This window comes from Carettochelys insculpta, chromosome 1 (assembly GCF_033958435.1).
Source record: "Carettochelys insculpta isolate YL-2023 chromosome 1, ASM3395843v1, whole genome shotgun sequence".
NCBI classification, from domain to species: domain Eukaryota; kingdom Metazoa; phylum Chordata; order Testudines; family Carettochelyidae; genus Carettochelys; species Carettochelys insculpta.
The window spans coordinates 56,348,946-56,361,195 of record NC_134137.1 but is presented as its reverse complement, the minus strand read 5'-3'; the positions used below and the strand labels follow the sequence as shown (position 1 = coordinate 56,361,195).

General features: G+C 42.1%; 1 protein-coding gene across 8 annotated transcripts in view; it reads left to right on the top strand.

The window, feature by feature from the left end:
• The window catches only part of SPART (spartin), a 36,744-nt gene that overhangs the window by 19,218 nt on the left and 5,276 nt on the right, over window positions 1-12,250 (top strand). For 6 of the 8 annotated variants that reach the window (XM_074986616.1, XM_074986609.1, XM_074986591.1 and 3 more), the window contains 4 exons: window positions 1,832-1,961; window positions 6,288-6,482; window positions 8,135-8,293; window positions 8,387-8,477. In XM_074986616.1, coding sequence (XP_074842717.1) covers window positions 1,832-1,961; window positions 6,288-6,482; window positions 8,135-8,293; window positions 8,387-8,477 — 575 coding nt within the window. Of the gene's footprint in view, window positions 1-1,831; window positions 1,962-6,287; window positions 6,483-8,134; window positions 8,294-8,386; window positions 8,478-8,904; window positions 9,043-12,176; window positions 12,223-12,250 lie in introns of those variants that run through there. The other 2 variants (XM_074986623.1, XM_074986640.1) reach the window with 2 other exon arrangements.

The following is a 12,250-nucleotide window of genomic DNA, read 5'->3' as shown; positions in this document are numbered from 1 at the left end:
GAGATGAACTGGATGAGACCAAACTGCACACGTGATGAAAAGAGCACAAAGAGGACAAGTGGAGCCGTGCATGCACAGTCTGGTAGAAACAGCTGGCAAGATCTCTGAGCTGCGGCGCCAGGGCAAGCCTGACGTCCAAGGTGGAGCATCCACGGGGACACTCAAAGAAGACAGGAACTTATTTGGTTCCAGCTGTCCATATTAAGGGTTTTTATTTAACAAAGGTGTATTAATTATGCACAGGCAAGACAGTGTATGCATTCAAGAATGGGATCCTATACAGCTATAAAACAACCGGTCATTTGCTTGGAGTTGTGTGACTAATACACAGAAATCAGAATATTAAAGCAATGCTTGAAGTCAATCTATCTGCATGCAAAATTGTACATTGTTATAGTGTTCATTTTCTGGTATTATGTTACTTAGTTTTCTGTTCAACAGCCAAAGAGACTAAGGAGATGATATATTTTTGGAATCCATGTCTGTTTCTCTTTCTCATACTGTAACCACTTTGTTCAACTTTGTTTTCTGAAAATATGTATTGGAATAAGCTTCTTCACATTCTCTGTCTAGTATTTGTCCCTTATTTGATATCCAAGAGTGCAAATGGTAATGATCACCATTCTTTTGCATTGGTCCTAGACAAATCTCCCCCCACGACCCCCTTGGGAACTTTAACCAATTCTCTTCAGCTATATAAATTACTTTGAGTTGACAGGTATTTAACTTGAACTAGTATTGAGATTTAAGTACAGTATTACTAAAACTTGCCTTCATTTTCTCTGGACTTTTCAGTCAGAAGTCCATTATTTACTATATATGAAATCATGTTACTTGCAACAAAGTTGCTTTATGAAAAAGAATAGTCAGTCTGGTAGTTGCTATTGCTACCTCTGAGTGACTGACAAACATTGCAGTCTGATCCAAAGGCTTTAGAAACTTAGAGATGAAGGCAGGTAAAATAGCCACCTTGGCTTGAAGAGGGGGCAGTATCGTATCATTCTGCAGTGTTCCTGTCTGTGTGCTCGTCTTCAAAAACCCCAACAGTACAAATTTCCTCACTTATAGATCTGGGAGGGGAAGATAAGTGGGAGCAAATTCCCAACAAAGCTGTGCTGTGTTGCAGCTGGGCAAAGATGGAACTCCCAGATGGAACTCCCACACTGACCAGCAGCAAAGCGTTGGCTTCACTTTTAGAAAATAAAATGGGAAGACATACATTTCTAGTTTCTTATTTAACACCGAAGAGTGAGCTGTCTTTTAGCTTACCACTCTAATTGTCATTCTAACTAGATCAAGAAAGCCTGTATTTTTTGTTTTTTAAAACATTGACACTTTTCTAAAAATTAGTATTGCTATGAAAGACCCTGAATCTTGCTGGTGCCATAGCAACGTACGGGCTTTCATGCCTTTTCTGCTAATTTACCTTGGAAATAAGCAATTTAAACATTGCAACACTGAGCAATGCCCAAGTACTCATAAGTGTCAGAGAGGCAGCCATGTTAGTCTGTAGCTTCGAGAACAAGAAGTCGTCTCGTGGCACCTTATAGACTAACAGATATTTTGGAGCGTAAGCTTTTGTGGGCAAAGACCCGCTTCATCAGATGCATCATAAGTAATCGTAAAAGGTCAACAGGACATAGGTGCCTAAGCTCATTTTGAAAATGAGACTTTGGCTCCTAAGTCTCCTAGGTTTTATAAATGAAGTAACACCTGAATATCTTAATCTTGACCTCAGCTGTAATAGTTAAGACCATTTACATTCCTAAGTAGGATAACTTGATAGCTTGCTATATAATGTATTTTCATGAATGGCTATTTCATCCCTTAGCCTTTGGAAGCTTCAAGTGACGTGATTAACCTGGCCCAAACTGTGCACATCCAACCGCAGCCTGAAGGAGAGGGGAGAGACAAAGAGTTACCTGAGTGGAGTGAGAAAGTAGCCCATGGCATCTTGTCAGGTACTGTCAAAATCAGGGACTTATTTTACATAAGTGTCCTGTCAGTAGAGTTAAACTTATACGTGTGTGAGTGTGTGTTTTTTTAAGGCATTGTTGCTGATGAACCTTATGGGGAGGGTAGGAGAGATTCAGTCTAAAAAATGACTTCAGCTATGTTACAGAGCTCTATTTTGGGCACCCAGATGGCACAGGAAATGCCTGGGGAGTTAGGTGCCTAAAATGGGATTGGCTGCAGACAGCCCAGAGCGAAGGAGCCACCTCAGTTAGCCAACAGAAAATACTGAGAAGTGTATGATGACCTAAACAAGCTCATCAGTTAGGTGCCTCCTTTCCTTCAGGCTTCATAGCCTTGAATGCTCTCCTGGGTGTAGGACTGACCTGGCTTAAGTGCGTTTCTCACCCCACACAAAAACCAAAACCAAAACAGAGGATGAAGTGATGAAGAGGATGAAGTGGGGGGAGGGATAGCTCAGTGGTTTGAGCATTAGCCCATTCAACACAGGGTTGTGAGTTCAATCCTTGTGGAGCCCATTTAGGGATTGGGGAAAATAGATGTCAGAGATGGTGCTTGGTCCTGCCAAGAGGGCAGGGGACTGGACAAGATGACCTCCTGAGGTCCCTTCCAGTTCTAGGTGATGTGTATATTCTCTTTTCCCCCTTTATACTCAATAGTTAGATGATCAGAGAACCTACCTGGGATATAGGAGACCCAGGTTCAATCCCCAATCTGTAGCAAATTCTGGTTTCCTAACTCCCAGGTAAGTGTCCTAATCACTGGCTTATAAAGTTTCTCTTCAGCCAATTAATATTTATTTCACACAAACTAGAACAGCTTCAGATGGAAAAACTGAGTCCCACCCCAGAGTACCATGTAACCAAGTGGTTAGGACATACACCTCAGAGGTGGGGGTTCTGGGTTGTAGTTCATGCTCCTCTCTGGCAAAGTGAGGATTTGGACCTGCATCTCCCACGTTGTGAGGGAGTCATCTAATTACTCAGATACAATATAAAAGAGCACTATTATCTCCTCTGTTTTGTGTTGGGCCTGATCTGGTGAGCATGCCCTAAAACCCTCTCTGAAGTGAGATTGGTAGGCTGTGAGATGCCACCATGAGTTAGGTACCTGGTATCAGGGTATAGACAGCTTTGTGTGTGTCCACCACCTGCAGGAATGTAGGCAACTGGGGGCCTATATCAGCAGAAACCTAGGCATGTATGGGGTGGGGGGACTGAGAATCTAAATATTGGAGTTATACCTAAATCCCTTTGTGGATCTAGGTCTGAGTGACTCGGACCTTGGGACTAGAACTATTTTATTCCCTTATGATTATATTAAAGAAAACAAGCACCTGATACTTTCTTTAAAGATCCACATTCTGTAATGGTTCTGTACTCTGGAATCATGCTTCCGGTACATTAGGGCTCCATTTACCTGTGCTGTCGCTCTGACTGCACAAAATTCTCTGAAACTCATACCTTAGGGCAGGGTTTATATGACACCCATATACCTCGGGCAGCCTTTTTTCCAGTCAGGGCCACTGACCCAGAGAAAAATCAGACCATACAAAAGTGAGAATCAAACAACAAAATCCTCACTGACCTGGATCCAAACTGAAAAGCGCCACACCCGACACTCCCTCCAAAAAACAAAACAAAAAAAAAACCCACCAACCACAACCCTTACCCACAGACACAGGGACACTCTCAGTGACACCAGGACTCCGCTTGCACTCCAGCCTTGTTGTTGCAGGCAAGAGTAAATTGATACTGGGCTCTGTGAGTACAAAACACACTGCACAGGTGTCTGTCAGACACAAGTAGTTGATTTCCTGACAAGTTTTAACAAAACCCCTTAACCAAAAAGGATGACAGGAAAGCATCTCTTGAGTCTCTTCAGCAGCTGGGGACCCTGGTTAGCTGCAGACGAGAGAGTTCTCTAATCTTCTGAGGCACCATCACTGTGGCCCATTGGTGAAGTTCAGATAACCTCACTGTCTGTGCTGCCTTATATACAGTTTTTTTTCCTGCCTTGCTATGCAGTTCCATTAGGTCACTCATTACCATTTAAGGTATTTCCTTATTTCTTAGTTATTGATCTATCAGCACGCTCGTCCCTCGCTCTATGAGCACGTAAAAGTGTCTGATTGGTTCCTAGAGCTTGGCAAAGGAGTGGCAGCAGGTGGTGCTGCTTTTGAAAGGTGAGTGAACCTTGAGTTTGGGGGTTGGAAAAGCTTAAAGGCTGGGGGTAGTTTGGAGCCATGAGTGGGAGGGAGGGTTAAAACCTGGTGGCCGGTTGGGTCCATGGGGGGTGGGGTTCAGAAGTTGGGTGTGTGGTCTGGTGGGGGAGAGGGCGGGGAGTATCAGGCTGCAGCAGGTGTGGGGTATCAGGCTGGCAGGGAGGGGAGGCGGGGTCAGGCTGCCACGGGGCCAGTCTGTTGGGCCAGCAGTGGGGTTAAGGCTGCTGCAGGGTGGGGCTGGCACAGGGGTCAGGCTGCTGCAGGGCCGGTCTGTGGGGCCGGCGGAGGTGGGGTAAGACTGCTGCAGGGACAGGCAGGGAAGTTTAAGGCTGCCACAGGTTGGGGCTGTTGGGCCGGCGGCAGGGGTCAAGCTGCTGCGGGGCCAGTAGCAGGGGGTGGTGGTGTCATCAGACTGATGCAGGTAGGGGCTGCGGGGCCAGTGGGGGGTCAGACTAGGGCAGGTTAGAGCCATGGGGAGGGGATTAGCCTTGTATTAGTGGGGGGGGGGTTCACGCATAGAATGAACTAAGGTAAGTAAATGTGTCCCTCGTTTAAGCAAATACTCATTAGTAAGGTACTTGTTTTAATGAGGGATGAGTGTACTTGTTCTCTTCCTTATTTTGCTTAAGTGTGTGTGTTTGTTACATCTGGTTACAGTAGATCGTAACATGTTTGTTCCCTTCTTTATCCTTATCTACATATGTTCTACAACAGTAGCACCACCGCTTATCTGGAGTGTTGGTTTTTCCTAAGGCATGTCCTTGTCTCATCCAATGTGGGGGTGTCTGTTGCCAAAACACCCCTAAACTGTCATGTACAAAGTTCTTCTGCAATTAACCTCCACAGCTGTAGTAGCGGGGGATGGTGAGAAATACTGGACTCAGAGGCTTGCTCTGCTGCAGGTAGAACTCCCAAGCTGCAGGTCAAAGCAAGCTGGGGAGTCAGATTTGGCCTATGGGCTGTGCTTTCCCACCTCACTTTAGGGCCACCCACTCTTACCCAATTCCTAGAGCACAGGACGTACTCTTTGCAGATTCACAGAGCCTTGTATTGGTGAAAGAGCTTTACACAGTAATATCCTTCACCTCTATTGACAATTACCAAGCAGAATATAGATGCTAAATATACAATGCTATACTCGCCCATCCTTTTAATTTATTCTTCTGTTCTTTCTGCCAGTCTTCTTGGACCACAGTTTATATAGTTAATTTGAGTCCTGCTTCGCTATAATTTAACCAGTCATTTACTAAAATTTTAGTACCCAAGCCTAACGTAGCGTAACAAAATTCTCTAGCCAATTGTGCCCAACCAAAGGACCAGACAGACATCAAACAATAGAGAAGAGAGAACTATAAAGATAAAACAATAAATAAATAAGGGTTTTTTTCAACCATAGCTATTGATAAGTCAGAATGCTATCAAACTAAGGTGTTTTTTATTTTTATTTTAAAAACCATCTCAAGATCTGTTTCTCTACCTGGTGATAATGGGTGCTATTAGGAGAGGATTTCCTTAATTGTGTTTATTCCAATTCAGCTGGAATATGAGGATGAGACTTCTTGCTTCTTAGGAGCGCAGCAGCGATTAGCTAGTATAGCTGCAGGAATGGCCTGGTCCTTACATGTTGCTTTCAAGGGTAGCTCAGTCTGTCCTGCATGACTCAGTACTGTTTTTTTCTAAGAGAATGCAGAAAGTGTGGGGGGAGGGGGACCAACTGTTCCTCTGATTCTGGGGTTCTCCCTTGTTGATACACATACACAGGAAGTGTATGTATGAGGCTTGCAGCAGAGTTGCTGCCCAGAGTCTATCACATGTGACTGCTGGAGCAGAGTTTTATGAAATGGAGTATTGGATGAGGATTAGCTAGATGTGACTGAAATCAGACAAAATGGTGATAATGTGGTGGTTTTAGAGAAGCAGAAGAGCAGTAGAAATTGATTCATATTGGCACCTCTGACTGAAGAAGTACCATTGCCATTTGCAATAGAGGTGTGTAATTTAGGTATTTTACTAGGAGGGAGGAGAAAATATTGCCAGAATTCCAGTCCCCATATTACATATCATAAGTAAGTTACTTTTTGTTTTGAAGGCGCATCCTGGTTGAGTTGGAGTTTGGTCAAGGGAGCAGAATATACTGGCAAAGCAATTCACAAAGGAGCTTCCAAATTGCGAGAACACATTCAACCAGAAGAAAAACCCATGGAAGTCAATCCAACTGTAGCAAAGGGGCTTCATGTAGCAAAACAAGCAACTGGAGGAGCTGTAAAAGTCAGCCGGTTTTTAGGTAAAATAGTTCTGCGTCTGAATTCTGGGGGGAAAAAAAAAAACTATTAAATGTGCAGACTGTAAAAACATCCTGTTTGCTTGGGATTCTAAAGTGCAGGAACTAGATGAGTTAATGAATTTACCTCTTTAGAGATCACTTAGGAGTCATTCTTGGCTGTCTTTGGTGAGAGATAAGAATTAACCTCAAAGTATCATACTGTGTTTGGCCTTTTAGAGAACACTTTTTCCTAAGCCCAGAGATCAAACATATTGTTCTTACATATTTCATGCATTTCTGAAATTTTAAATTTACTTCAAAATGTTTGGATTGGAATCTAAAAGTTGAATTAAATGGCTAAAACTGACCATTTAATTTTGGTTCCTAAGTAGCTAGTTTTACTTATTTAATTAGTTAATGACAGTTTTTAAAAGGTTACGGCTGAACTCAACTAGTCAACATCTACAGCTATCAAAAAACAGAGGTACCAGTATAATGTGGTGGTTTTCAAACCCGAGACTGTAAAACGAGGCTTCTAAATTTCATAAACATTTTAAATGGCAACTGTCTAATCTTCAAAGGAGCTGAGCTGTCCCAGTGCCTATTGACTTAATTATTTTATTAATTATTTGTATTATTATGGTACAGGTTGAACTGCTCTAATCTGGTGTACTCTCATCTGGCAACATCCATAATCTGGCAGGATTTTAGTTAGTTGGACAACCACTTATGGGTGTAGCCAAGTTTCTCGTGATCCCATGAAGTTTTACAATCGCCAGTCCTGGCTGTCAGTGGTCTGTGCTGTTGCTTAGCTGTAATTTACCCCTAAATGTTTAAGATCCCAGTGTAAGTATTGGTAACGCTGTTAGACAATATTGACCTTCTGTGGGCCAGCAAATTCTCCTATTTGGCGCTAGTTGGGTCCTGAGGGTGCCAGACTAAAGAGGTTCAACCTGTAGTGCCTATGAGCCCCCACATAATTAGAACCCAGTGAGTTAAGTATTACATGGGTACTTGGAGGAGCTAGTTACATAAGAGAGAACATGCCCTCCTGACCAGCTTCATCTTTCTAAACAAGGCAGAGAGAAGATAAGGAGGTATACTCAATTTACAGATAGGAAGCTGAGTCACAAAGAGTTGCCCCAGATTGAATCTATGGGTTAGTCTACCCTAGAAGTGTAACATAATCACAGCTGCACTGTCTGGGGTCCTGTCAGAATTACCACACATCTGCAAGAGGCAATAATTATGTCTCCTGCCAATGTTGCATTGTCCACACTAGCACTTAAGTTGGTGAAACTTGCATCACGAAGAAGTGTTTTTTTCACACCCCCTTGAAGAACATGAATTATGTCCACATAAATAGTAGTATAGACCTGCCCCATGGCAGAATTAAAAAATTGATCTGCATCTTGATTTCAAATCCAGTGTCTTAACCACAAGACCATCTTTCCTTTCTTCTAATGGGAGCCAGGGCTGCCCAGCATCTTGGAAAACTGGACCAATTCTATTTAGGTGCCTAAATATGAATTTAGAAATCTTGCTTTCTCATTAATAGAATAAAATTGCAGTAGATTCTTAGTAGATTCAATGGAAGTTTTAATGAATCACCCATCTTTTTTCTTCAATTTAACAAGAAGTTAAGAGATTAAATCTGAATACTTTTTTGTTAGTTGAAGGGGTTTGTTCCATTGCAAGCGCTGTTGGAAAGGAATTAGCCCCACATGTGAAGAAGCATGGGAGTAAATTGGTCCCAGACTCCCTTAAGAAAGACAAAGATGGAAAGTCCACTTTTGATGGTGCCATGGTTGTAGCAGCAAGTGGAATTCAAGGTAACATAAAGACTTCTAAATACATTCTGTAAGCTGCATAAACTCTCATTTTGCCAAGGTTTGTCTTAATGTAAACTGATTTATATTTTACAGGCTTTTCAACAATATGGCAAGGTTTGGAATGTGCAGCAAAATGCATTGCTACAAGTGTTTCAACAGAGACTGTTCACACTGTCAAGCACAAGTAAGTTAAATTTTTATCAGGTTTGTAACTGGTTTACCACCCATAATCTAGGATTATAGATGAACTATAGCAAACATATGCCTACTAACTAAACCTCTAGATTTTACAAACTTATAGAAGCCTTCCTGTACAGAATAAAATCTCTTTGCACTAGGTATAAAATAAATTTATTTTCTTGTAAGTGAACAGTGACAGGCATGCCCTCTTTCTAAAATTGATTATGTAACTGAGTAAATGTCCCTGACAAATATTTATTTTTTTTGCTCTGTGGTCTAAATTAGTACATCTTTGAGATATGGAGGTAGAAATCCCATTCAGATTTTCATGTGTATATCAATATCATTATTTTAAAGAATTCGTGCTTAGATAAAATACTTTACTTTTAATCACTTCTCTTGTTTGACTCTTCACTGTGTTAATTTACCAGTTTGTGATCTTCATCTGAAGATTTGTTAATCCAGTGTACAAGAGAAGTGTTTCATCTACAAATAGGTGCAAAGGAGGATATAAACGGGGTGTTACAGAAGCAAACTTAAAACAAGCCTTCACAGTAGATACTGAGCAAAGTATTGAAAGTTGAGGTTGGTTAATACTTCTCTCTGGCAACATCTAGGGGTGGGCAGCATATCGAGATTTAAGAGCATATTGTATTCTGTAATGCGAAGAAAGAAGATGCTAAAAATTGTGAACAGATCAGAAAATTACAAATTGGGATATATGAAAAGAAATGTTGGGGAAAAAATGATGGTAGAGGTGAAAGGGTGCATGTGGTGATCTGAAAAACACAATCAGAACTTGAAAGCTACATCTACACTATGAGAGAAATTCGAATTTAAGGTAGTAAGATCTATATTAAATTGTCACTGTCCTCACTGTAAATACCATTAGCTTGATTTTTAGGGATCACTAATATGGATATAGTATCAATATCGTAATATTGTCGGAACTTGGTGGGTGTAGCTTCTAGCTCGAATTCAAGTTTGATTAAAGACAAGGGTGGAAGTGCCACATCTTAAAATAGAAGTTATTAGCTTCCAGCGGTGTCCCGTACATAACCCACAGTGCTCTGCTCTGGCTGCTGCTCTCCAAGTGCGCTGGAACAGGAAGACTTTTAATTTCAAATTGGGACCAGGAAGCATGTGGCTGTGGGCTCTTGTTTGTATGAGCGCCTGAGAAATCTTTTTCTTTGATATTAGTGCTGTGAGCGCACCTACCCATTACAAACAGCCCCAGCATGGAGTTCACAGTTCTGTCTCTACACCTGGTATTCTTTTCTGCACGGCCTGGCACCTACTACTGCTTCACTGCCCCATGTGACAGGAAGGCTGTGGTGGGGGTCATGCTTGCGTGAGAGGCCGAGAAACTACTCGGCAGTTTACATTTGTGCGTAGACCCTTCTCCCTCCCCCACGGGCAGCACACAGTCGGAAGTCTTTCCTGTGCTGACACATCACCTCGGTAGCCCACGATCCAATAGGACGTGCCTGCCATTCAGTGTTGACCATGCCGCCAGGCAGCACCATGTCTTAGCTTGCTCCCGGTTAGGGCTCCAAAGGCAGGAAAGATTTTTGGTGGCTTGCTGCCGCATTGCGTGACTACTTCAGCCCCACCCCCCAAAAAATTTTTTTTCAGGGTCTTTCTGCTGCTGGGGGGAAGTCTCTCCCCCGGCCACTAAGATTTCCAGGGGAAGGGGAACATTTCAACCAGCTTTGCCGCCACAATCCACCCCTCCCTGCCCAACCTCCCAGCTAAAAATATTTTCAGGGGCTTGCTGCCCGTTGGAGACACCTGCTGCTTTTTGCAAAACCAGTGATACTTCAGTTATAAAATCTTTTTTCCCTAAGCTTTCTTACCGTCTTTCTTCATGTTTTGACACTCCCCCACCCCTCCCAAAAAAAATAGGGAACAGTGTATGGAGGGCTGGTTGAGATTCCTGTTTCTGTTATAATTTCAGTGTATGAGATTTCACTGCCACCCCCATATTTGCAATTTCTGTGTAGTGAAGAGGGAAGACAAAAATATTTTTTCCTGGCCTTTTCTATCCTCCTTTAACTTTGCACCCTTTCATGTAGGGAACAATGGGTGGAGGGCCAGTTGAGAATACAGACTGTGCAGAGAAGCAGTATAATGAACTGGGAAGCCAAATTCCCTCCCCTCAGCAACTCTTTCAAAAACTTTACTATCAACTCTTTTTTCAAACTCTTCATTGTCCCTGTGTTATTTTCAGGGATCAGATGCAATCAAGGGGTCGGGGGGGACAGTCAGTAGGTGGCCAGTTGAGAAGACCCACACTTGCTGTTTTTTTTTTTTTTTTGTTTTTAAACAAAATCCTTGATAATTATGTTACAGAAAAAAGAGATTTGTTAACTTTGCCATTCTTGTTGATGCCCTCCTTTTCCTTCCTTCTGCCTGGAAAAATGGATGTTTGCTTAACATGGGCAGGGAATGAGGACAATGCAGTGTGAGAAGATGATGTCAAAGACAAGCGAATATACCCAGAATGCTACAGGGATGAGGGAACTGTGGGATAGGTTCCCACAATGCACTCCTGCAAGTTGTTTGCTGATTGAGTGTGGCAGCAATAAGTCAACATTGTGAGGAACGCCTGGGGACATGAGGATAGTTAAAATCAAATTTATGAATTCGACTTAAAAATCAAATTAATATAGGTTTTATGTCTCATAGTGTAGACTTAGCCAGAGGCTCAGTAACCGTACTTAAGCCAATGGAGTCAGTGATGGATGCCATAGCAACAACAAGGTAAAAGTGGTACATGTACATGCAAACAGATCGGGAGAGCACAAAGAGAAGCAGATAAAGTAATCAGTAGTCAAACAAGGTGGAGTAGAGATCACCCGTGAGAAATCTAAGTTCCTGGGTGGTATATTTCAGACTGGAAACTGTGAATGCTTTTTGGGAAATAGCGAGCAGGCTGGTGGGGGTCCTTTTTTATAAGCAACTGAAAAAAATATATATGAAGTCTTACATTGGGCTGGCAGAGTGCTTGCAGATAGCATGGAAAGAAAATCATTAGCTTTACCCGTAACATTTTTCTCTTGTAAAATAAGCTTTCTGTACTCCCCACCCTGTCGAATGAAGTAATCTTTTTATACATATCTACAAAAGCTTTGGTTGAAATATTAGCATATATTGCTATTTGCAGATCTACTGATGGGCATGTCTGAGACACATGCTTGAAGATAGAAGTAAAAAGCTGTCTCATCGGGGCTTTTATTGTGTATTCACTTTGTATGTCATTTTTAAAAAAGTCCTGACTAATGAAAGCTGCACCACTTGTGTTATCTGGCTGTCTAGTGGTATCTTTCTAATACAGGTTGAACTTCTCTAGTCTGGCAACATCCATAACCTGGCATGATTTTAGTTAGCGGGATGACCATTTAGGGGTGTGGCCAAGATTCCTGTGGTCCCATAAAATTTTGTTTATAGTTATTAGTCCTGGCTGTGTGGTGTTCAGCTGTAATTTTCCCCTAAATATTTTCTAAGAGCTCAGTTTGCTCTGGGAGTGTTGGTAATGCTGCTAGACAATATTGACCCCTCGCTGTTTGGCAAATTCTCTCATTTGGCACCGCTCAAGTCCGAAGGTTCCATACTAGAGAGGTTCAGCCTATAAGAAGTAGCTGGAGGAGCTGTATTAGTATTCTGCTGCCGTTTAAAACCATGTTAACACTTTTTATTTTAGATATGGAAATCAGATGTCAGCAGCCACTAAGAATGACAAGCAATAAGTAAAGTTTGCAGTTTACTAAAAGTTAC